This window comes from Calidris pugnax, unplaced genomic scaffold (genome assembly GCF_001431845.1).
Source record: "Calidris pugnax isolate Ruff unplaced genomic scaffold, ASM143184v1 scaffold44, whole genome shotgun sequence".
In the NCBI taxonomy this organism is placed as follows: Eukaryota; Metazoa; Chordata; class Aves; order Charadriiformes; family Scolopacidae; genus Calidris; species Calidris pugnax.
Window position 1 is genome coordinate 22,736,552 of NW_015094506.1, and position 25,846 is coordinate 22,762,397.

Genomic DNA, 25,846 nt, shown 5'->3' on the forward strand with positions numbered 1-25,846 from the left:
ATAAAAAAAAAACCTCACAAGAACGTTTTTGTAACAGAAAAGGGATTATAGATTATGGGGGGTTTCCCCTTTATCTCTCAACAATATCCAAGGAAATTTTGTTCTCACTACCAGGTCACTCACAGTGACCACTTACAGCACAAACTATGGTAGTCACTAAACAATATTTTAATTGCACAGACCTATCTCTTCAATTAACCATCATGACTAAATTTCATGCTAGGCTGGAGCATGGTAAATATTTGCTGAGAGTGTGTTGTTTACTTTTCAGTCATGATGATTAATGCAAGTTAATTGGCAATCAACTCAAATTACAGCAGGAGAATACTGGAGAATGGATGTAGGGATCGTGTCAAGACAGATTTTTTCTAAATAAATAGGATTTATGGCAGCCAAATCTTGTTACAGATTGTTGGGTTTGAGGAGTTAAACTGCTCTGCTGTGCAGCCTCTCTAGACTGTGATTTTTGTGCTTATTTTTACATCAAAATTTAACCAACTCAGTCCAGCATATGATTTGCAAACATACTCTGCAGCAGGTGGCTTCATAACTTTGAAGTCATGCTAGCTGGATCTACATGAGGTGTTCCAGGTCGTCTTAGATACTATCATTTCAAGAAGTTCAGTTTATGTCAACTCAGCAGATGCACAAACCTTTGTACAGAAATGGTGAGAGCAGGTATCTGCAACGTGTGGCTTTCCTCCTCAGCAGCCTGGTGCTTGTGCAATGTCTCTTCCCGTCTTTTTAACGTGTGAAAAGAAGTTGCTCCTGCCTCAGGCACTAATCACTGCTGCACCTCTACGATGGTTAGAGGAATGCCTTCCTTGAAAGGCACCAAGGATTGTGGCTCATGCAGCAGTCGCAATCGGTCCCCTTTCCCACAGCGAACCTTCTTTTTGTTTTTGTCCTTAAGGCAGCGTTTTGACTCTAGAAAATGGGATTCCAGTTCCTTTCCTACAAAATCAGGGCTCTGGCTCACGAGCTGACCTGCTGCAACAGCGTGGCTGGAATGGAAATATGGGAATGGAGCTATTTGGTCTAGTTACCAGTTGTTGTTTACTAGAATAGTAAGAACATAATGTTTTAATATCTCAACCCATTATGACCTGGTTTAGATATAACCAAACATCAAAGCTAACCAATGAGAAACAGACAGGACGGCATTGACTCACTCACTGTACTATTCTATAGATGTGTGGAGACATATAATTATTTTTCTGAACCAAAGTTTTATTTGAAAACAAAAATGTTCACAATCTGACTTTATGGCTTGTTTTCATATTTTGGCATGGTATATTGTATTGGAAAAAAACATCTTTAATTAAAAGCAGGCTTTTGAACGTTACCCCAGACTTCAATTTTCATCTCCTTTACTGCTTCCCTCCATGTCCCCACTCCCTCCCACATACACTCCATGTGTTTAACCCACCCTTAAAAACTTGCATCGCTTCCTTCCCTATTGTTTCGCAAGTCCTCCTCTGAGCTCTCTGTGTGGAGTGTAGACCCTGCATGCTGCTTGGGGGTCTCCTTGCTGTCCCCACAGAGCAAGAGTGCTGCCAGGGCTGATCACAGATTTCATAATGACTTTTCTGCCCAGCTCATGAGTGCTTTGCTGGTGTCAACAGGAGCTAAAAAGAGATGGGTTCTTACACACTGTTGGGACTTCTTCTCAAGTTAGCAGAGCACAGCATCACAAAAGGGCTGAGGCTGATCTGAGACTGTACAGTCTCATCTTGAGATGATCTAGTCCACCTCTCTGCTCAATCAGGCTCACCTTTAGATAGCCACATGCCCAGGACTGTGTTGATTTGGGTTTTGAATAGCTTCACAGATGGAATCTCCGCAACCTCTCTGGGCAACCTGTGCCAGTGCTCAGTCACCCACTCCCTAAAAAGATGTTTTCTCAGGTTCAGATGTAGTTTTCTGTATGGTGCCTATTGCTTCCTGACCCGTCACTGGGCACCGCCAAGCAGAGCCTGGCTTCATCCTCTTTACAGCTCCTATCAGCTATTTAAACACATTGACTAGATCACCCCTCAGCCTTGTCCAGGTTGAATGGTCCCAGCTCTCTCAGCCTCTCCCCATATGTTAGATATACCAGTCACTTGATCATCTTTGTGGCCCTTCACTGGTCTCAATCCAGGAAGTCCACATCTTCCTTGTACTAGGGAGCCAGGGTTTACAGGAGAAAAGGGCTAAGGAGTCTATCTTGTAGATATAAATTAACATAATATGTAGGCATAAATTAACTATCATTTATCGGCCCAAATGTCTTATAAAATCTTAGCTTTAGTCTGGCTTTGTTTCACTATTTTAGCTAAAAAACAGACATAACAATACTGCCTACTACCAGTGAGTTGCTGGATGAAGAAACTTTTTTTGCCAGTGCCCATGCTAAGGTCTCAAGAGCTTTTCTGAGAGCAGCAGGTACAATTGCTTGTGATCCCTCATCTGCTTCAGGGTAATTGAGAAGGCAGACTTTAGGGAACAGGTTCATTTCCACTTGCCCTGCACACCTGCAGCCATGCCAGTGACAGTAGTAGAGGTCTCCAGGGGCTTGCTAAGATGCATACATCTCGGGTGTACATGGTGCGCACAGCTAAGCTGCAGACACATGACCTCACTTTGCATCAAATATGAAGAAATACTGAATAGGTGACTTGACAGAGAGGCCAGGGTCCCACGGGAGAAGGTACTAAACCCAACAATCTGTGCCACAGTGCGGGTGTGTATCGGGAGTAGGATGAAGGTAGTGGAAAGTAGTTTTTTAATCATGCCAACACCTCTTGGGGATGGCCAAAACAAATCATTTATGTTGCGGTTAATAATGAGAGACATGAAGCCATCTCTGTAGGAAAGATCTCAGCTCCACCCTTGGAACAATTTAATGAGCTGAGTTTGAACAAGGCAGTGTCAGAGCCGTAAGATACATGTCCTAGGATGGCGCTGCCACAACATGGCTATCCATGGCTCCGCGCTGTTTGCCCATGTGCCGTGCTGTGCAGGTCAACCAAGAGGAGGCCCAGATATTCTCATGCCACTGTTTGTGTCACACATGTGAGTATGTCCTTTAAGCTGCACTCATGGTGCAGGCAGCTGGTCCGGGCTCACCAGTCAGTTCCAAGAGGATTCTGCCCCAAAAAACAGCTTTAAGAATTAGCTTACTGTTCATACATTTTTTTGTGGTCTGCCAGATAAAAGGTGTGGGTTGTGAAAAATGTCTTCTCTGTATAGCATTTGTTCACTGTTACACATGCCATTTTCCTTGCTGCTATGCTGCTTCCTGATTACTGTATCATCACGTGAAATCTCTGAAAATAAGGGGAAATTATCTAAAAATTATGCTTAGGTGAAGGGAAATAATAGAAACAAATCCAGTGAATGGCATAATGAAAAGTGTCGTATTCTTCTGCTGTAGTTCATACTCTAAATAGTTTGCTTCTGTGAATGCAATTAAAATACGTGCCGATTTTTCATTTATTTTGTCACAGGCTGAATACTTCTACGAGTTCCTGTCTTTGCGCTCTTTGGATAAAGGCATAATGGCTGATCCGACTATAAATATCCCTCTGCTTGGAACAGTTCCTCATAAAGCATCAGGTTTGTGCTGTTGATATTATAAATTGTGTTCCTGTAAAAAATATTCCACAGCCAGTAAGTAAAGTCTAAATATTTTATTATGAATTGCAGTTCTGAAGTTTATTGCTAAAGAAATTCTTGCCACAGTGCTTGACACTGAACAGTTTGTGAGTGCCTTGCCTGACCACAGCAGCAGATTTGTCAGAGCCAAGTCACATGAAGCTTTTATGTGTAGATAAATCAGCAAAGCACTCAGGGAGATAATAGAAACAAATCCAGTGAATGGCATAAGGAAATAATAGAAACAAATCCAGTGAATGGCATAATGAAAAGTGTCGTATTCTTCTGCTGTAGTTCATACTCTAAATAGTTTGCTTCTGTGAATGCAATTAAAATACGTGCCGATTTTTCATTTATTTTGTCACAGGCTGAATACTTCTACGAGTTCCTGTCTTTGCGCTCTTTGGATAAAGGCATAATGGCTGATCCGACTATAAATATCCCTCTGCTTGGAACAGTTCCTCATAAAGCATCAGGTTTGTGCTGTTGATATTATAAATTGTGTTCCTGTAAAAAATATTCCACAGCCAGTAAGTAAAGTCTAAATATTTTATTATGAATTGCAGTTCTGAAGTTTATTGCTAAAGAAATTCTTGCCACAGTGCTTGACACTGAACAGTTTGTGAGTGCCTTGCCTGACCACAGCAGCAGATTTGTCAGAGCCAAGTCACATGAAGCTTTTATGTGTAGATAAATCAGCAGAAACTTGTGCAAAATTGTTGCATAAAATCCATGTGCATGAATATTATTACTTAAGTTGTGTAACTTTTGGAAAAAAAAATCTTTGGTCACTATAAGGAATAGTTATAAAATTATTCTGCTTCTCAGAGGTTGCAGTTTGTGGACGTTTTGCTTTCAGTTGGGGTCAGTTCTTGTTATCAGGCATTCAGCTCAATGACGCAAGTTCCAGTTTAGGACATTATCATTTAGTGCTTTTCCCTTAGTTGTGCATTCTTAGTCCTTCACTGGAGTTTATAGCTCCACAACAGAGGCTGAGGCCAAGGCAATGTGAGTTCCCCAGAAGCACCACAGTGCACAGTGAGCAGGGTGGAGTAGAAAAGCTTTCCATGAGAGGTTATCGAATATGCTTTACTCTGAAGGGGATGAGTAACAGTCTATATGTGATCTGTTCCACAGCTAGTATGCAGTAGCCTCTTGCAGAAAGGGAGAAATGCACATCTAGGGGACAGTAGTGACTTAGTGATTTTCATGATCAGCCTTAGCCAACCTGAGACCATGTGGGATAAAATGGGAAAGAAACGAGAAATGGAACAGGAGGGTGGGACTGCAAGTGGAGCACTGATATTCAGGTTTACATCTGTGACCAGTCTTTCTTTCTCTTCTTTTTTTCAGTGTATTAATTCAGAAAGTTTGTGTTTGATATCATCTGTTTTCAGCTTGTAGCAGAATGGCATTGAAGTAATGTTGCAGCACAGATTCTTGCTGTGGCGCCTGGAATATTAGTAATTAGTCTCTCCATTCAGTGTGGATTGAATGAGTGGTACTGAAAATGGATTTGGGTAAAGAGTGCTATAATATTTGTACCATAATTGCTGCAATTTAATTGGTTCCAAGCCCAATAAATTGGCAAGTAAGGACATTTAAAAGTAACTAAAAAGTCACAAAGGCAAAGTTTTTGTTAAGCATTGTTTCCATCTCCATATAAAGCAGGTGAGATATGTAGGAAGCTCTGCACTCAGCATCCTTTAATAAAAGCTAGTTTTTCCTTTAATTTTTAACTATCTAGAAAGGCTAGACCAAAATGACCCTCTCCTGACTGTGTTTAGGAACACATAATCTACAAGTGCAGGGAGGCCGGAGATGAGACCTCATCGTTCCAGCAGAAGGTCTGTTAACCATCATGATGGGAGGTGTGATTTAAGCCAAAAAGGACTTACCCTCTTTGCAGCACTGGTGCCTCTGTTCCAGGACTAATATGGGCATGTCCATGGTGTTTCCTTACACAGATCATGTGCAGCACACCACTGCGCTTAGTATATATAAGCTGTATTTAAGTCCTGTTTGGCACGATAGTGAGCCCAATGTTTAACAGCGGTTGATAATGAGTACACATCCAGTATTTGAAGCATGTACACTATTCAACAGTGAGCCACTAGTATGATGGTGGGTTTTTTACACTGCCTGCTAGCTGGCCAAAATTAACTAAGTAGCCTTAAGTAAATACATGCTATAAAAGTAGTGAATGTTTGCTTCTTTGTACTTTTAAGTTGTTTCTTGAAAAGGCATTTTAGCCCAAAAGATTGCACTAAAGACAATTAAGAAGGAATCAAAGAGGAAAGACAGCTGTGTTAAACATGAGAGTGGGAAACAAGGATGAGGATTAACAGTTAGATATCTTACTCAAAGGTAGCTGAACCCAGTGGTCTTGTCAAAATCAGTGGACTTTTAAAACTTCTTTGAGGATATTTGCCTACCACCAATAAAGCATAAGGATGGCTTTGGTGCTTTGGGGCCTGCCTGGCCTGTATTTTGTCTTATGGCCAACGGTGGCCATAAGAAGACCTGTGGAAGAGCAAAGGGAGAGTAAGCATAAGTGATACTTCTGTTTACCCTCTCAGCTGTGACTAGCTTCAGCTTGGAGGATTACCTGAGTCTCAGGAGATTTATCTTTTTATAACCCCAGAGGGTTAAAGATCTCTCTTTCCAGTACTTATCCAGGCCCTATTTGAGTCCATAATATCTTCTTGTAATATCTTCCAGTCACTTGGGCAAGGAATTAACTTCTGTTGCATGAAGATCCTCTCCTGTCGTTTCAAGTCTGGCTGTGACAGCTTCGTCTGATGGGCACTAGTCCTTGTACTGACAGAGACAGCAGTCAGTCCATATTGTTGGTCCTATCCATGCCAGTCATGATTTTGCAGATGTCTGTTATGTCGCCCCTAATTTTTCTCTTTGCCAGGCTGAAGAATCACAATCTACTCAATTACTCCTCATTAGATGCAGCCTTGTTGTCCTTCTCTCAATTTAATCCAGTATATCCTTAACAAGATGAGGTATCAAATTCTCCTAGAATTTAAATTAGATTTTAAACACTTAGGTTGCTTAGACTCATTTAAAAACCCCATCCCCAAATCTCAAGATTGCTACCTGATTCAGTGCTCACGACACGAGTATTGTTACACCTAGACACATGGTAAGACGTTAAGAAGGCTGGAGAAGATGCCTTTCAGTGACAGCTTAAAGAACTGAGACCACTCAGCTTGTCCAAAGGAAGGTGTTTGAGAGGAGTGTGGGCACCTGTCCGATGAGAAGAGTCTGGCTGCTCATTTCACAGGGGAAAAGCTTTGAAGATCTGGTGGTTCAAACTGAGGTCAGCAAGTTCAAAGTGAAGTCAGGCATTGTTGGTAGTGGCAGTGATTAACGTCTTGAACACCACACTGAGGAAAGTAAATCCAGCTATTGGTCTGTGCCCAGAAGGAACTTAGCGGCCTGTGACTGAGAAGGAGCTGGTCCCTAAGTGACCTGAGCTGGCTCCTCCTGTCCTTGTCTGCACCAGGCAGCTCAGTGCCATGCTGGTGCCACCGGTGCAAGCTGGCATGCCTGGGCTGCTGACACAGCACTGCCTCGTACAGGTCACACAGTCCCCCAGCCCACTGCACGGGGCCAGGACACTGCCCAATGATGGTGTTGACACATCAAAACCTATGTGCTGAGCAACTGAAGGTGATGAAATTCTCTCCAGGCTCAGTGGGAGAAAGGGGTGCCTTCTCTGGGCACAACAGCATCCTTGCTCACTCTGCCATACTGACAGGGAGGAACAGTGAGCTACAGGGGCGTGCATGGACCTCCACATCTACTGGGAATGGTAATTCAGAGACGTCCCTGAAGCAATCCCACCCCTGAGACTCTAGGTGGCTTTTGGTGGTGGCTTTAGCATGTTAGCCAAGTGGGTAAGGCAATTGCCTGCAAACTTGAAGGGCTGTGCAAATGAGCAGGAGTTACTCTCAACCTGCCTCTGCAGGAGACAATTCAGTGAGCGTCATTTTCCTGAACAGAAGGAAAAGGCATTAGCTCCCAGGCAAAAGGGATTAGACCTGCATCCTCCACGTCCCAGGAGAGCATTCTAATTGCCAGCTAAAGTTCAATTAGATATAAATCATTAGGTTCTTTAGGTTCCTTTTCAAAGTAGTTGAATTTTCCTCACTCCTGCTGGAGCCCAGAGGATGCAGAAGTATAACTGTGCAAAGAGGCAATTCTGTGGCTGATGGGATGATGGCTGGCAGTGTAAAGCCCCGAGCTGTGATTCCCTCTCCTTGTTTTTAGCCAGCGATGGACAAATGTAAACTGCATCCTGAATTTGGGAAGCAGGGTCCAGACCTGAGGTTTGCCCTGCCACAGCCCTGCTCAGTGCGGCTGGAGCCCACGGGAGCTCATGGCTGTGGTTCTGGATGCAAAGGACTTGTGCTCTGTGCTTTGTTTTGACTGCAGTGCTGTCGCTGTGTGCTGAGCATTATTCATACAGGCATAAAAAAGCAAGGATTTGGGCAAAGTTTAGGGACTTTATTTTAGCTCTGAACCCCCATAGAGCTCAGTCAGGATACAGCTGCTTATTGCTCATAGGAGGGTCTTTTACTGCATTTCGGTCATATGGGAAGTTCAAAAATTCAGATGCTTCCAGGGTGGGCACTGCTGGAATAAGAGAATTCTGACCTGTCCCCTCAGACTTTAGCCCTAGGAGATACATGCCTGGTCTTTGCCTCAGGCATTCAAACCCACAGCAGATCTCAGGGGACATCAGAGGTTTGCTGCTGATTCAATAAAGTCTAGATATGACTGTCATGCCATCATTAAACGTCTGCCATATTCTCCTCCCCATAGCAATTTCCTCAGTGAAGTGACACACATCCGAATACAAGCACTGATTTCCTGCGCTTGTGCTGAGAAGCTTACTTTAAGTTTAAGAAATTTACTGCATTTAAACTGTATTTAATCCACTGTAAGAGTTTCCTTCTTACCATACAGTTTTGTTTTTAGCCAGCGATGGGCAAATGTAAACTGCATCCTGAATTTGGGAAGCAGGTCCATTTTTTGTAATGGTCTTTTTAAAGATTGGTGTAAAAGTGCTTCAGCAATGAATTTGCTTTATAAAGAAAGCTGCAACAGACCTTTCAGTCTGTAGGACTTACCAGAAGCAGAACATGTTTCAGCAATAAATTATTCTGTATTATACCAAGGCAACAAAAACCAGAAATGGCCCAATTATGACTTACATAATATTTTATAACAAGCAATTTAAAACAAACCAAATGTAGGGCTGTGAGCTCAATATTTGGTTCTGAAATCTCAGGCCAGCTTCAGAAGAAATGAATAAACAGTTTCTGTTAGCTGGATCTAACTTATAAAGCAGTTAGGAAGAGCCAATTTTGAAGAAAAGAGATAAAATCGTTTCATCTGAAGATTATTTAAGATCGCTTGTGACAATCACAGAGGAGCATTCCATAGCTCTGAGGTATCAGGCTTTCTTCCTCATTGAAATACTCCAGATTTACTGGCCTTAATTATTTACTTGAACTCTTTCTAGTTCAAAAGTGTTTGAAAACTTTTCCTGGAAAGACAATCTCCAAATGTTGCTACACTTAACAAGTTCTGTCAGAGTGATGTGTCTCTGTCTTATTTTTAAATATTTCAACCCATGATCTTATGTATCAAGTGTACTGTCTTGGCAGCACTCTATGGAGTAAGTTTTTATTAAATCAGTATCTTAATTTAGATATTAATTGCAATACCCAAACCAGCAAATCTTATCTAAAGTAACTTTTTTTTTCCAAGATTTGTAAGATGTTTTTACAGAAGTCACATGAAAACCTTCAAAGTTTAGACTCAGAAGTGATCAACTCAGCTTCGAAAATTAAATGTAGGCTTCCAGCTTGTTTTGGTGTATCCTTAGATACCTCCACATGAGTAATCGCCTCATCTACAACCAAAAGTATGTTTGTGTTAGGATCGCTGCCTGTGCTGCAGGCTCTTGGGGTTATGTCAGGAAATGAGCACAGGCTCATCTCCTGCGCCGCTGTACTTCCAGTCCTGGGGCTGCCTATGGGTAAGGTGATCTATGTATCTCTGTGTTACAGATTTTCGTCAATGGCATTATTCTAAAGCTTAGATGTAAATATTGTCTACATTTTTTAAGTATTTCAATGTATGCTTTTATATGTATATAGATATATACACATGCAAAAATCAATATTATTGTTATCATTCTCCTTAAGTTGTTCAGGTTGGATTTCCTTGCCTTGGAAAACAAGATGGCGTCGCTGCATTTGAAGTGAATGTGATCATAATGAATTCAGAAGGCAATATTATTCTCCAGACCCCTCAGAATGCCATCTTCTTTAAAACCTGTCAGCAAGGTAACGTTGAGTTCTGAAATACGTAAGACCTGATCACCTAACCTTCTGGTGTTTCATTCAGGATAGTGACTAGAGAAGATGGAAATGTGTAGCAACAGTGGTGAATGCCAGGCTGCTCTGGATCCTTCTGTGGATTTGCTGTGTATTTACCACGTTTACTGACCTTTTTCTTACTGTCAGCTACGTCTCCCTTAGTAAGACTGGGTTGGAGGCATTTCTGCTGTTCATAGCTCATCATGTCAAGGACACTAACAGAAATGTATCGTACGAGAAGCAACTGTTTGCACATGATTTGAGGTGCTTGCAGGAAAGCTAGTCCTGTGAAAACAAACTGAGGCTAACATTTCCAGAAACGGCACTTAACTTGGAGAACTGAACTTCTGGGATCTGCAGTGATGACACTGACTTCAATCAATACTGTTTGGTGCCTTAGTTCAACAGTTGCTTAAATCACAGCATCACAGAATTATATGGGGTTGGAAGGGACCTCTGGAGATCATTTAGTCCAACCCCCCTGCCAAAGCAGGTCCACTTAGAGCAGGTTGCACAGGAACCTGTCCAGGCAGGTTTTGAATGTCTCCAGAGACAGAGACTCCACCACCTCTCTGGGCAGCCTGTTCCAGTGCTCTGCCACCCTCAAAGGAAAGAAGTTCCTCCTCATGTTTAGATGGAACTTCTTATGTTCAAGTTTGTGCCCATTACCTCTTGTCCTGTCGCTGGGCAGCACTGGAAAAAGACTGGCCCCTTCTTCTTGACACCCACCCTTTAAGTATTCATAGGTGTTGATCGGATCCCCCGCAGTCTTCTCTCTCCAGACTAAAAATACTCAAGTCCCTCAGCCTTTCCTCATAAGAGAGATGTTCTAGGCCCCTAATAATCTCAACTTGCACATCCAAACCAAATGCAAAAATCCTAAATCAGAACATTTTTGCATAAAATTTTACCTTCTCTAGCAACCTCTTGGTTTTGGCCACAGGTAAGGTGGTGGAAGCTGATCCTCTATACTTGCAGTCATCAAGCAACATACAGGATCTGCTGGTAAAAGAAGGACAGCATGAAGTTATTACAGTGTTTACTTGGAAAAGAGGGAACCTGTTCAATCAACCAGGCTATGAACCATAAACACTATATAATAAGACTTTCTGAATTAATTTGATACACTACAAACAACTATAATTAGCACTTTGAACTGAGGCTGTGGGTATTGAAAAATCAGGATCTCAGATAAGGCAGTTATCCCATGTCATGTGCAAGAGTATGAAATTAACCCATGACAGGACTGATGTAGAAAAAGTGATATTTTTATTCTTCTCCTATTAAATCTTCATTCCTAGCCCCACACTTTCTTCTCTGCACTCTTTTCTCTGAGCTAATTGGTGGTGGTGTGGCTTCAAAGAGCAAGCAGCAGGAGCAGGAGCTGTTTATTCTTTGAAACCTCACTACACCTAAATAGCAAAGCTGCTTGTCTCCTTTGAAGCCTCGCTGCTGCCAATTAGCCCAGGGAACGTGGAGGAGGGGGAAAAGTGGCCAGAGAAACAGGAAGGAAAATGGGGGCTTAATGGAAGTAAAATCAATCAGATCTCATGTATGAAGTTGGGTGTTTGATATAAACACAACGCAAAATATTCACTATCTTTTTCTTGTCAGTTCAGTTCAAAGGTACTGAACTTAATAAAGTTTGGAAATAGTGTTGGGGTAATCTAATAGAGAAAGCAGTTACAGGTCTGTATTGTGGAAAAATGTGGTTTAAATAGAGAGTGCTCCAACTTCAGTTTAGTAGTAGCACTCATCCAAGTTATCATTTCTGCACTATTAGTTGTTGTTGTTACTGTTTTGATATGAGATGTAGTATTTAACAATTTAGCAGTATTGCGTCATATGGCCTTTCAGGAAGCTGGGGGTGATTATTGTCCCAGTCCTTTGTTCCCAGAGCCAGCTGAGAGAGACAAGGAAGATCTCCCAAACTCTAGAGGTGGACAGAGGAGGCGTTTTCATACCTTGTCTCTTCCAGCACGTAATGGGGTAACTCCCACTCCTGCCCTCTATCCGGTGAGGTGGACACCACAGCGTCTTGGGACAGATTCTGAGAAGGATAAGAATGTCCTTACCAGTTGGTGTTAGAGTAGGGGTGAGTTTCCTTCCTCTGAAAGATATTGTTCATGGCGAGGAGCTCCAGTTCCTCGCCTGGGGACCTGGTCACTGTTTCCAGTCATTCTTGGCCATCCAGAAAGGCCCTCGCCAGAGCGAGGGAGCAATTTTGTGGGAGAGGAGAGGCTTTCTTGTGGCTAAGAGGCCACAAGTGGCACAAAGAGGATAAGTGGCACAAAAAATTATGTTTTCCTATTTTTCTGTTTGAAATGGTATGTGTTTAAGCATGCATTTTCTGTAATGAATAGCAGCTCTGCATTCGGGTACAAAGAGAGAAACATTTCCAGAAAGAGTCCTAGAGTACAGTGTTGGAACACAATATGACCAAAAAGCCTCTACCACTACTACTACTGCTGCAAACTGCTTTACTTTCAAAGGAATACTTTCTGCTTCATACATCTATGGCCTTGGATAGAAGAGCAGTTTTTAAAATTATATCTTTCCTCCTCTCTCCTTCCTGTTTGTTTGGCAGTTGTACACAATATCCAGCCACCTGACCAAGTACATCAGATTTTCTTTCCTTTTGTTTAGAATCATAGAATCATAGAATCATTCAGGTTGGAAGAGACCGTTGGAATCATTGAGTCCAAACATCTACCCTACTCTACATAGTCCTCCCCTACACCATGTCCCTCAGTACCCCATCTAAACCTTTAGACTCAGCATCACCCTTCGTATCCCACTGAACAGAGAGTGCAGCAGAATACTGCTCAGAGTTATAACAGCCATCATTTCCTATGGCTCTAATCAGCTATTAGGTAAATTTTCAAAAACAAAAGTTTATTTGTGTATGAGTCTAACGAACAGATATGTCAACTGACTCAAAAGTTAGAAGGGATAATAATTCATTTTTTTTAAATCCAAGATTATATTTTCCTCTGTATTAATAGGAGTTACAGTTTAAAGAATCCCTGTGGCCTGCAAAAATATCTCAGGCAACCTGATCCTCTTGAATTTATAGACATCTTCCAACTCCTTGCCAATTTAGGCAAGTGCACTTTAAAGGTTTAAACTGCTTCAGTTTGAAGTCAGGTATTATTCAGTTGGGAATCGGTGTGAATCCATGGTACATCTCTACAGCCCAGGGTGGAAGGTGCCAGCACTGCCCGATGAGGCGATGGGAATGAGGCAAGGATGCTGTTGGCAGGTGTTGGCAGTCACATATGTTTACAACACAGTTACACTAAAGGAAACAAAAAAAAAGATGTGATGCCAACGTTACAGCCAGTTGCTGTCTAACAGATGGCCTTCAAGTTTGGGTTGAGACATATCAGTCTACCTCAGAGTTTTTGAGCATTGGCACATGGAGCGTCATCCAGCAGAGCATCATAGCGTGAGAAGGTCATGCCTACTCTGCTAAAGCTGCCCTGTGGCTCTGGTACCACTGGTCACAAGTGATGTTCACTTTTTCTGATGGAAGTAGGCAGCGTCTCCACGTCTCCTGTCTGTCATCTTCTCTGCAAGAGACGTAGAAAGGTATTTTTGTTTTTCTAGCCAGAAGTCATGTTTTCATGGGGTTCCACAGGGTTCAATTTGTTTTGCCTCTTGTTCGATGGACTCTGGTATTTTGAGGATTTTGATGCTACCCAGAGGTATTTCTCATCCTTGCATAATGCAGCCAGTGTTGCCAAATGCTTTAACCAGTGTTTGATTGGTAGTTGAGATGTGAATGAGTTGGATGATGATACAGGACCACTGTGCAGGAGTGCTTTCATCTTCCTTTCTGACCTTCTTTCATCTAGCCTCAAAGGTGGCCGTCATTCGAATACAGATTTCATCATTTGGTCACCTCAGATGTAGTAATTAAGTCAGTGCAAGTTGAAGTGCAGTCTAATTAAGGCTGCAGAAACTGAAACTGCGTGCCAAGGGCAGGTTGAACCAGCGATGTAAGTCTGGCATTGGCTGCCTGCTCATTTCCACACAGAGGAGAAAGTGCTGGATTCTGCAGAGCATCCGCGTTGCTCATGCACTTACACAACAGCAGAGCAATGGAAAAGTCCAGTCTGTCAACAAACACATTGCCCCTTTGTCTGAATGCCCAATGAAACCTCTGCTGGTAGACTCACAAAGAAAAAACTAATTTCTCTTGAGGAGGTCTTAGCTGAGTTTCCATTACTGTCCGCTTTTGCCTCTCTGTCAGCAAATCTATTTACTGTTTTGTCAAAGTAATATATTGATCCTACTGAAAGTTGGCTGATGGCTGAAGTGTGTAATATCCAATTAAGATTGTTGTTATGTTTTATGAAGCGGAGTGTCCAGGAGGATGCCGAAATGGAGGGTTTTGCAACGAGAGACATGTCTGTGAATGTCCAGATGGATTTTATGGGCCTCACTGTGAGAAAGGTAATTTGAAAAAAGTCTTCTCAGCTGTCTTTACCATAATCTCAAGAAAACTGTAGCTACTGCATTGTAGCCTCTTCTAAAAGATTAGCCTATTCTGAAGATTTCATATCGTTTGAGTGCACACGTGTAAGAGAGCTACTATCATCATCTATGGTCTAATGGAAACAGGAATTGCTTACAGGAAAGATGTTTTCTCTCTAAGAGATTGCTTTTAACAAAAACTGACACAATAGTTAAGTGATCCTTAATCACAGGGAATCCCTCTGGCAAAAAGATTAAATAAAATTCTTCTCCTAATGAGGACTAGCTGGGAAACAAAGCACAGGACTTTTGTTGTTCCACATTTGTTTATTTGGAGATAAGATCTAATTTGTAGGCAGGCTGACAACAAAGATGGGAAGATGAAGGAAAGAGTCTCCTTTTCCTTTCCAGTAGTAATTAACAGCCCCAAACGACATTTCCAGGAGTGAGGGACTAAAATATTGAGTGACTTGGTTAGGGAACTAGCTCTTCTTCCTGTCTCTTCCTTCACCTCCCCCAGTGGCAGACCCTCCCTGGGGTGACTTGAGACGGAGCAAACCATCCTCATGGACATCCTATTCTAATGGCATCTTTCACTGAGCTCCCAGATGCTCTGGCTACATCCAAAATATTAAGTACAAAGGCTGAGTTCTCTGGTCTGGAGGCCAACTGGGGTGGTGCAGTTTGCATGTGTATGTTTAATCTAAACTCTTATCCCCGAGAAAACCACCCTCTGAACTCACTGCTGGGAGGAGCCTGTGGCCTCTGCTTACCAGGGGGCTGTGCCCACTAGTTTGCTAGTTGGCCAGGGACAAAACCATGCCAGGAATGGCTTTTGACAGGATGGATGTGACTTTACTATTTCACAAGGTGGATGATCCTGTGCCCCTGCTTGCCCCCATGCTGTTTAACTCACTAGTATGGACCCAGATTCTCTTTGTGTACCAGTTGTGGGCAACCACGAAATGAAGCATTAACACTTAACCTACCTCCATGGAAGAGCCTTGTGGAGTGGCCACAGCTTCAGAAAGGGCTTGAGAGAGCACAGGTGCTCTGGTGGGGGTCGATGAGGTGCATGTAGGACAGTGTGGCCACTAAACCAGGCTACACAGCTGGCTCCCCTGGCCTAAATTAGGTATTCATTATTATGCTCAGGTTTGCAGAGGGAGAAGGGAGGGTTCAATGTAAAGCTTGCCTGGGAACCCCACTGAATTGCTAACACTTCTGAGTGAAGCCCCCAAAGAGACAGTCCTGTCTGCAGAACTGAGGCACCAGCTGCAGCACCGGGATCCAGTTATGGGGGGAGGAACTTCAAATATTGTCCTGGTTTGAGGTGGGGGAGAGTATCTGTTGTCTGTCATCAGCCAGTCTGGCCGAAATCACAACAAATATCCAGGAGGTGTAGGTGGGTACTTTCCTCTCCCCAGTTTGGAATTAAACTGTACAAAACACAATTTCTGCTTACACGTGGAACCAGATTTGAACATAATTTAATCTTCGCTTTTTTAGTAACGCTGTATACAAATTGCCAGCTACAAACCAGAGATGTAGTTGATTTAATCCACTTACAAAGATGCTTTACAAAGGTGACTTGTTATGTTCAGCAGAAGGAAAAGTAGCTTAAGGGGGCAATGTGCTATGTATTCAAATAGACAGGTGTTACCACAGCAGCAATGTTTTTTCTCTTCCTCCTGCTCCTCAGCGCTGTGTGCTCCTCGCTGCATGAACGGTGGGCTCTGCATCACACCCGGCCTCTGCATCTGCCCCCCAGGCTTCTACGGCATCAACTGCGACAAAGGTAACTGCCATCGAAACCACCCACCAGCAATGCCTCTTTATTCCCCTGTGTTCATTTCCCTCTAGAACTGGATTTTGGAAAGTCAGGCAAGGGGTGAATTAAGTTAAGTCGTTTCGTGATTCTTCAAATAGATGCTTCAGCACAACCTGGGAGCTGCTGGAAGCGCTTTCGCAGCTGGATGTGCTGCCACCCATATGCACTAGCTCAGTGAAGGGTGATTGAGATTATCTCTTCAATGGATCCATTGAAAACTGTGGGTCCTACCACAAAATTCACTTATATTTCTGGCCTAGTTAAAAAAAAAATCGTCTCTATTTGAACTCTAGTTTCCTGGAGTAAAATTAGTTTTACTAATTAGTTAGTCCATTAATTTGGGCACATGAAGAAATACATGGTCGGTTAATTTTTGTTGCTGCATTGTGGCTCAGAAAGGATAAAAAGGAACTATCAGTTGTTTAGGACAGTAATTTGGAACAGTCCAAGCTACCATGTATTAAAAAAACCAGGTAGTTTCCTGAAGGAATATAACTGACCTGCTCATGGCAGAGAAGAATACAGAACATCACGATGCATTTATTGGTGCAGAACTGTGTGAAGTAATGACTAAATGCAAAAGGTCCTTGTAGACTTTCCAGCAAAATAATGGAAACCTTTTAAGCCTTTAGGCATGTTTCCACAAACTGTTGTGTTCAAAGTCCTTCTGACTTGTATCTCGTCCTTGATGAGACCTTTACTGTATTTAAGAAATCTTTCTGAAGTGCACTGTAATGAAATGCTCCCAATGTCTTGAAGGATATTGAACTGCAAGATTAATGTGAATCCCAGCTGTTTGGTGACAAGTCATGTCTAATACAATGTAAGTAATTTAGCAGGTGAGAGACACAGCATTTACATCTGTGTCACCACACAGCAAAAACTTATAAACGTTACTTTCTAGTTAAACCTCAGATCTCTCAAGGCATTAATTAAGAACTGTAGTGAAGCATCCTCTTGTAGAAGTAACTCCCAGTCCTAGGTTCTGCTCTTTTTATCAGACACTGGCAATTTCAATAACAATAGTGACTTCATCCTTCAAGCTTTACATGTGAGGACTGATAAAAATGTAAAAAAGTCTGTCCCTGGGGATCTCATTGCTGTATTGTCCACTTGTCTCTTTTTGTATTGACTTGTGTGTGTGGCTGTGTAAAGCATTCTGTAGGAAAAAAATGCATTTCAGTCTTCCTTTGTAAACCAGATGAAAAGATATTAATGTGACTTTTTAAAACCTACTCAATGTTTGTTTATGATGAGCAGCAGAAAACATTATGGCCAAGACAGACTGAGTTCATATGAGTGACTTAGTTCACTGCTGTTTTATTTGTTTCAGCCAACTGTACAACAACCTGTTTCAATGGAGGAACGTGTTTCTACCTGGGAAAATGCATTTGTCCTTCGGGCTATGAAGGAGACCAATGTGAAATCAGTGAGTAGCATCTCCGTGTGCTGGCTTTTGCTTACATCAACTCATTCTAGTGCCAATGTCTGAATGACGAAGGGTCTCACAGGGCAGGTTGGGGCCCTTGGAATCAGATGCCACATGACTCCAAACACATTTCGTACTGATGAGTTTGACACCTTACTAGACCATCTCATCCCATACCTTGTTTTGGTTTTACTAGTAAGTGGGCTTGGTAACAACCCTCAAGCTGTAAGTATGCAAGCAATACCCTTTGGCAGAGGGATGTGCTGCTGTGCCAAGCCTATGCAGAGCTGCTATTTTCAAACATTACAGCAATTCACACTTGGGTGCAGCAGATTAGGTTTGAGCCTGCACCTTTGAAAGGGCTACTATAAGCTGGGAAGGGAAGGGTTCCGGGGCAAAGGGAGGGCTGAACTGTAAGAGCTGAGAGCTTTCACTTCATGTATTAAGTTGCATTCACATGGCGACTTGAAAATCCATGTTGCAAACATCAAAAGACTTGCCATTTTCAGAAGTTTAGCATCAAAGTGATTCAAAATATTTTAGCTCATGGTTGATCGAAGTGTGCTGTGTAAGGCTGGGGGTGGAGATGCGGCCAGACTGGAACAGAGCTGGGAGGTCAGCTGTCAAGTATTTGATCTTACTAAAAGAAGAGTTTTCTCACAGCTCTGTTAAATTGGATTAATTCTATAGTTCCCCACACTCGAATAGAGTATGAGCATTTCGGTTTTCAGAATGTAGACCCAGGTCATTCTTTCTGGGCTTTAAGCTTCTAACAGGGCACTGTGTGAGGAGCTTCCCCTGCTGTAAATAATCTCACTGACGTTCCCCAGCGCCTTCACAGAAGCATGGGGAGCTCCATTTGGCCTGGGACACGTAACAACTGACTTCTTAATATGCTACAGTAGAGGCAGGCTCTTCTCATGGTTATGAAATTTCTATCATCAAATACTTTGGAAACACAAGGAAATAAACCCCAATGTGCTGTCAGCCAGTACAGGACAGTAAGTGAATTACTGTGCAAAGGAAGAACATAGATACCATAAGAACTGGGTTTTGCTCAGTATTTGTGTGTAGATAAATAGTAGATGTATGTAAATGTTTCACCATAACTCTGGCCATTACAAGACATTTTGCAACTCTTTTTTGCCTAATCAAAACTGGAGCAAAACAGAAGCAGTAAAGCTTAATTGTTATTAAATTAATAACGATTGCCCTTTGATATAAATTCAGATCAGATGTCAGCAAGAACAACAGTGTGGGTTTCCACTGAATTTACCTTTGCTTACATCAAATTCAAATTTGTCACTCTGATTTATATCTGTTTATTTCTGTTATCTAATTTATTTCTTCTTCTGTCCTAAGAAGTCAACTACTGATACTTCTCAGATGAGAAGCTTTAGTTCAAAGTCTGAGAAGCATGTATTTTATGACAGTGGTGGTATTTTGAGGAAAATTCTTAGAACTGGTATTACAGCACATATAATTAAGGGTGCTGCACTTAACTGGTCTGTCCCAGTGGCTCTTAAACTCATTGTTGTCTACTGCTACTTGGGATAGTTACAACTGGCTTTGGCTTTATGCAAAGGCTTACCTGTGCAATTGAAATTAAATTAATTAGAATACAGGTAATAAACTAGTTTCTGTATAAAAGAAAGAAAAAAAAAACCCAGGATCAGAGTGTGCTAAGAGCTAAACTGGGATCATGTTGATGAGAGCAAGGAAAGCTGCGCACTTGCCTTGGCTTTTGTAAAGCTGGGACAGCCATGGTTAGACCGTGATTGATGGCTGCTACCATCTCCAGGCACTGCACCAGTGCCAGCACAACACTGGAAGACTGCAAGAAATTCTAGACAAGGCTTAGAAACACCAGAGGAGAAACACAATTCAGTCGCTTTTCTTAGATCTAGGGCCAACTACATTCAGTCATGGGGGTCTTGAAATAACAAGGGGAGAAAACTTTTTGACAGGCAGAAAGCCATCTTCTGAAAACAGCAAAGCTTTTTTGTTGTTGTTCTGGTTTGTTTTTTTTTAATATTGCTTGAAGATTTTGAGGGTTTGTCTAATAGTTGAATCACTCTCTAAGACTCCTGGGAAATGTACTGGACCCAGTCTACTACACTAACAAGCATTCACAGTCTTCCAGATTTTTTTCTAGTTATAGTTATGCATTGTCTCTAATTAGTGTTTCAGTTTGAGTCCAGAGAGTTATATTTTGTTTTGGATTCCTTTCCCATTTGTCACCAACTGTTTTGTTGCCTTTTCCGTTTCTTAGTCAATACCAGAGAGAGTTATTACTCTTTCCTTCAGTCTGTGAAAATATCTTAGTCCAAAGTTAATTGAGCTGTTTTGAGCCACACGCTTGCCTGATGCAACTCTGTGGAAGCCGGTATCACACCCCTTGACCCATATTCTCATCATTTACTTCAAGAACTAGGAAAATTCCTGGATTTCCTTAACATTGCTCCTTTGGGTCATTAGTTACTTGGATCCAAATGGTTGCAAATTAAAATACCTAAAGGTTCCCTCTCCAAAGGCTCCTGTGGGGAAATTGTACTTTTGCAGAAACACTCCTTATCATGTTTGTTGCCTCAGCTGGTTATCAAGCTTGTTGCAGGGCTATTAAAATAATGATGCACATTAGGAACAAGTGTTTCTTTTATATTGACAATATACACGTGTGTTGCGTAAGTCTGCCGGCGTCAAGAGCTGAGTAAGAGCTACCTGGGGTGCTAAGGTCCCAAGGGGGCAGGCTGTGATCATGAGATGAGTGCATGTGCTGAGGTTTTCAGCAAGCCAGTGTTGATGCTTAAATTATCATGTGCAGGTCTCAGTTCACTTTTCTTTTTTTTAAAAAAATGAATGTTAAGGAAGCTGTTTGCTGCCCCAGATTCTAGTTTCTGTTTACTCTCAGATTTAGGTAAATATTAGTGCTAAATCTAGGAAGGGCTTGTTTTTTCTCTTTTCTGAAGAGTACAGAAAATGTTGTGGGATTAGAAAATATGAGAAAAGGTTTTGGACAACAGTGAGAAAAGCTGCACTGGTACATATGGCCACCGAGGAGGCAAGAGGCTGAGGATGTAGTTCCTGATGGCCCGAGAGCACCCAGGGACGTGGAAGTGAGCATCCCTTATGCCAAGGGATATGCCAGGGGGTGACCTGGCTCATGGGCACTGTGCTCACTCTTCCTAGAGGCGAGTGAAGATTTACTTAGTTCAATAATTCAGACAGATTCGAAGAAGGGATTGATGGTCTGGTGGTGGGAGACTTGACGTTAAGTTTGAGGAAGGCCCTTGGTGGGAGTCAGGCCCAGGAGAAACTTGAGTGTGGACCTCCTCCCTCCCAGGTGAGCCAGGGCCAAACAGCACCATCAGACTCAGCTTCTTCCTTTGGTAAAGTGTGAATGTGAGGGAAAGTAATTTCGGGACCAAACGCCTTGAAAAATGTCTGCCAGTTCTAATAACTGTTACCAAAGACACCCTTTTCTTTGCAAACAGGAAAGGAGGGCATGCTTTTTTAATGCACTTTTAGTTTCCGAGCTGTGGTGTGATACAGCCCTCCTTGCACCACCCACAGCATCATGGTGCTCCACAACCACAAACCGACAGGCCCAGACAACCAACTTTCTGCCTGCAAGGAGCTGCTGTACCTGCCAGTTCCCGAGCATCCTATTGCATGAAATCTCTTTGGAACACCACCACATTTTCTTCTGCTTGTGCCCCTTGGGTAATGAATCCCACTCTTTGCCAACATGAAGTCTGGACACTGCTGCCTCCCGCACAAAGGATGAGGAGAGCAGGAGGCAATACTGACCAGTGGCACGGGGACTCTGCAGAGCCTGAGTGGCACACATCCGGGCAAGAGCTGCAAGAGCACACAAGCTTTGGCTGTGCCAAATTATGGTCATATTTTCAAAGCAGAAGAATGCATGTAAATAGAAAGAATAGACTTGCAGCAGAGTCTTCCTTGATGGGTCCATAGTGCGCACTCTTACAGCAGTACCCGGTGAGGTTTTCGAACATGTGGAAGGGTTCTCAGACACTTGTCTCCAGTAGGTGCAGGGGACTGAGACCATTGGTTTTGTGTTTTTGATTTCTAGGTAAATGCCATCAGCCCTGTCGAAATGGAGGCAAGTGTACTGGTAAGAATAAATGCAAGTGCTCCAAAGGCTACCAGGGAGACCTGTGTTCAAAGCGTAAGTACCAACGCCACTCCATCAGTCCTTGTGGAAGTAGCATCAACCTGGTTGTACAGTACCTTTTTACATAATGTCAGCACTAATTGCTTGTTGTCAAAGTATTTCAGGTTAATTTACTTTCTGGATATACAGCATACGTCAGACTTAAGGGAATTATGACACTAGAAATGTTTTTTTCACAAAAGCCTCCCCACAGTCTCTTCTGTGTTCGGAGCTTCTATGAAACAGCAATGTGTCAGCTCAGCAATAGCAGTTCAGTGATAGAGAAATGCTTAATAAAACGTCGATACATTGAAACAGTAAAATCCAATAGGAGGATGCTGGGGGGCACCCTGCTTCTCCCGCTGGTTCTGGTGTATGCTCAGCTCTGCTAATCCATCTGCTGCCCTCTGCCAGAGACTGAGCCAGACCTTGCAGGGGAACTTGGGGGGTGAGATGTTCTGGGGCTCTGCAGACACTGGGTGCAAAGTCACAGATTTACTGTGAGAGCCCCAGCCGGTGGCAGGACCAACCCATCACGAGGAGCAACAGCAGGGAAAGCAAACATGCAGCTCTGCCTCTGGATGAAATGTCAGGAGGTCAGGCGTGTGCCCTCCCTTTCTTACAGCTGTCTGCGAGCCCGGCTGTGGCCCCTACGGCACCTGTGTTGAGCCCAACAAGTGCCAGTGCAAAGACGGCTGGCACGGGAGACACTGCAATAAAAGTAAGTGAGAAACAAACCCCCGCGAGCCCATATTGGGGATCTTACACACCCAGTGCCGTACAGAAATGACTGCTTCAAGAGCCTTTCCAGCATCATTAACGATACCGCATTCCGTTTTTTCTAATCTTTAAGCCAAACAAAAAAATGAAAGTTTTTCAATACTCCATAATTTTAATTACTTAAAAAAAAAACTCAGAGTCATGTAAAACTGTTGTACCAAGATCACCCTTGTATCGGAAATTTCAGAATCTGGTATCAACCAGATTTCTAGATGACCTCGTTTGTCTTCCACCCATGGTTTGGAAGGGATCTAAAGTCCTTCAGTCCACTTTTCTGCTGTGGGCTAGTGGACCTATATTCAACTATTAAGCATTTATGCCATTCCCAGAAGGAGAAATACCATTAGTATAAGTTATGGTATAGAAAAACATGGATCTTGTAATACTCTTATAAAGAACTAGGATAGCAAGTGAAAAAAAATGTACTATCCCCAAAGAAGTAATTACCTGTACAATATAACCAAAACTCATAACTTCCGTGTTATAAGGAGTCAATAGCCACACTTTATTGTCAGCTCTGAGTTTTTCCATCCTTAATTACCCAAAGTTTGGGTACAGTCTGACTGTGGTTAACACTACGAAAGTCTTTTTGTATTCAGCAAAGAAACTGAGAGTAGGCCATTTGGGTAAAATTCACCCCCATTTTAAGTGCCCGTGTAGGGCTTAAATTGCACCTACAAGTCTGCATGCACTGCAATTCACTCTTTTCAACTAAAATCAAATATCTCCTGACCTTGAGAGGAGATTTATAGTTAATTTGAGAGACTTGCTCCATACTCCTTCAAGTGAATGTCTCCTCGGTAATGCCTTTTTCTTAAAAATAAATGGTTAAAAAAATTGAACCTGGGACTCTGGTTTTCAAAGTAATTTCCATGAGCTTTAAGTAATGAGATGGGTAAATGAAACTATAAATAATTACAACATAATACTTGGAGTTCCATTTTTATTGTTCGTTTTCATTTTCCACAACAAAGCAGCTGTGCTAAGCCTGTTTCAGACTGCTTTCCTCCCCTCCCAGGTGTTTATTGTCGATGCTGTTCTTTCTCTCTGCATTCAGCCATAAACCCAAGCCAAGCTCAGGTAGCTGGCGCGGATTTTTCCCAGGGGGGTACTTACACCCTTCTTTTAGAGCCTGTCACGGCAGATCAGTGTGACTGTCATCCACTGTGTCAGGCTGGGCACATGTGAACCCAGGGCTGAGTGACAGCCTGGGCAGGCTGATGGTCCCCTGGGCTCCCTGGTGCAGCAAGAGCATCTTTCCATCTGGCAGCACCTCATCCATCACGGAGCGGGGGGGCACAGAGAGGGGTGAGCACTTGCATAAGGCATAGTAAAATCCTTTGTTCAAATGGGGGGGACTGTTTCCATTTGAAATATTAGCAGTGGATGGCAATCCCGCTTCTGTGGTTTCTTTTCTCTTGAACTGGATAATTTTCCAGGGTACGGAGCCAGCGGTCTGAGCGCCCTGAGGCCAGCAGGCAGCAAGCACAGGCAGCACACGCCTTCACCCAAAAAGGCCGAGGAGAGGCATGTTCCACCCGAATCCAATTATATCTGGTGAACTCCAACATCTGAAACAGTTCGAGTTACACAAAGTTCATAGCCTTCATTAACCTCTCATGGATTGAATGTTAAAACGCTGTTCATTACAGTTAAGATTACCGGCTGGAATTTTATTAGCTTCATTATAAACCACTGAGCTGATATTTACTGTTCCTTTTAAGTTTTATAAATACTTCTATAGCATGGTTATATAGGCTTCTTCTTTCAGTGCTTTGGATGGTGTTTTGTACTATACTTCAGTTATGTTTAAACTTCCTTTTTCGATTATGTAGCTGCAAACATTTTCCAAGAATTAAGTAACAATATTCAAGCAGAAAACCTCGTAGGTGTTAACCTGAATCATTTCAATGACTACAGATTTAATTTACCTAAGACAAAAGAAAGGTGCCTTTTACATTTTTGCTGTTGTGTATTTAGACTTCTCCCTAAGAAAAAGAAATTAAATAAATAAGTTACCTAATTTAAAAACTAAATAACTCAATTCAATGCTATTTTTGGTCTTACAGTTTTGCAAAGTACTGTGTATTAAAATACACTATGGTGGTGCCATTTAAGAAACATAATATACTGTAAACAAAGTAGAACAATAACTATAACGTATGAACTTTCTGCATTGGCTTGAAGCAATATAATATATTGTAAAACAGCTCTTATGTAATAAACTTTTTATACTGATGGTTATGTATAAAATAAAGAAGCTGCTTTAGTTTTTCGAGTACTGCTCTGTGTGGCCTGCTCCAGGCTCATTGGCACTGGGTTGGAATAATGGCTTCTCTAGAGCACTCTCATAAAATAGTGGCAGATTGTATAGAATCATAGAATTGTCCAGGTTGGAAGTGCTGTTTCCTCTTGTCCTGTCGCTTGTTACTTGGGAGAAGAGACAGACCCCCACCCCCTTCCAGGTAGTTGTAGAGAATAAGGTCTCCCCTCAGCCTCCTTTTCTCCAGGCTGAACAACCCCAGCTCCCTCAGCTGCTCCTCATAAGACTTGTGATTAAGACCCATCACCAGCTTCATTGCCCTTCTCTGGACACACCCCAGCACCTCAATGTCTTGTAGCGAGGGTTTCCTTCTTCTTTCTTGTAGTATCAGTTTCCTTGTCTCTGCTTTTAGCCCCACAGCTCTTAAAAATATTTCAGAAGAGCAACTTCTTCTTGTGCCTCTGCAAAGGAGGGGGTAGTACCGGAGGGCAGGTGTTTCTCTCCCCAGCTAGGCTGGCTCCTCGTTACACCCCAGGTGATAATGAGAAACAGCCCAAACAAGGTGGTTTGGCCACTAGCCTGACATCCTTCCCCGGGATGGCAGTAAAATATCTCTGGCTTGCTGAAGAAGGAGCTTTCTTAGCATGGATACGTGTAACAGCTATGGCTGGTGGGATCCGAAGTGGTGGTCTCCCAGCCCTCAGGCTCACGCCTCCAGTGGGACCCCCAGCACCTCCCTGACCTCCCAGGGGAACTGGGGGGAGCCTGGGCATGACCTGCAGCCAGCCTGCCTCTGGGCATGCTGCTTCACTGTGCTCAGGGCATGTTGGAGCAGACTTCAGTC

At 42.7% G+C, this 25,846-nt stretch overlaps 1 protein-coding gene across 1 annotated transcript in view; it reads left to right on the forward strand.

Moving 5' to 3' along the window:
- WIF1 (WNT inhibitory factor 1) overlaps positions 1 to 25,020 on the forward strand; it is a 48,134-nt gene extending 23,114 nt beyond the window's left edge. Inside the window, exons 3-10 of the mRNA XM_014963325.1 lie at positions 3,492 to 3,600; positions 9,870 to 10,010; positions 14,406 to 14,501; positions 16,225 to 16,320; positions 17,687 to 17,782; positions 21,879 to 21,974; positions 22,585 to 22,680; positions 24,179 to 25,020. Of these exons, the coding sequence (XP_014818811.1) occupies positions 3,492 to 3,600; positions 9,870 to 10,010; positions 14,406 to 14,501; positions 16,225 to 16,320; positions 17,687 to 17,782; positions 21,879 to 21,974; positions 22,585 to 22,680; positions 24,179 to 24,300 (852 nt within the window). The 3' untranslated portion in view covers positions 24,301 to 25,020. The remainder of the gene's footprint in view (positions 1 to 3,491; positions 3,601 to 9,869; positions 10,011 to 14,405; positions 14,502 to 16,224; positions 16,321 to 17,686; positions 17,783 to 21,878; positions 21,975 to 22,584; positions 22,681 to 24,178) is intronic.
- The last annotated feature ends 826 nt before the right edge of the window (positions 25,021 to 25,846 follow it).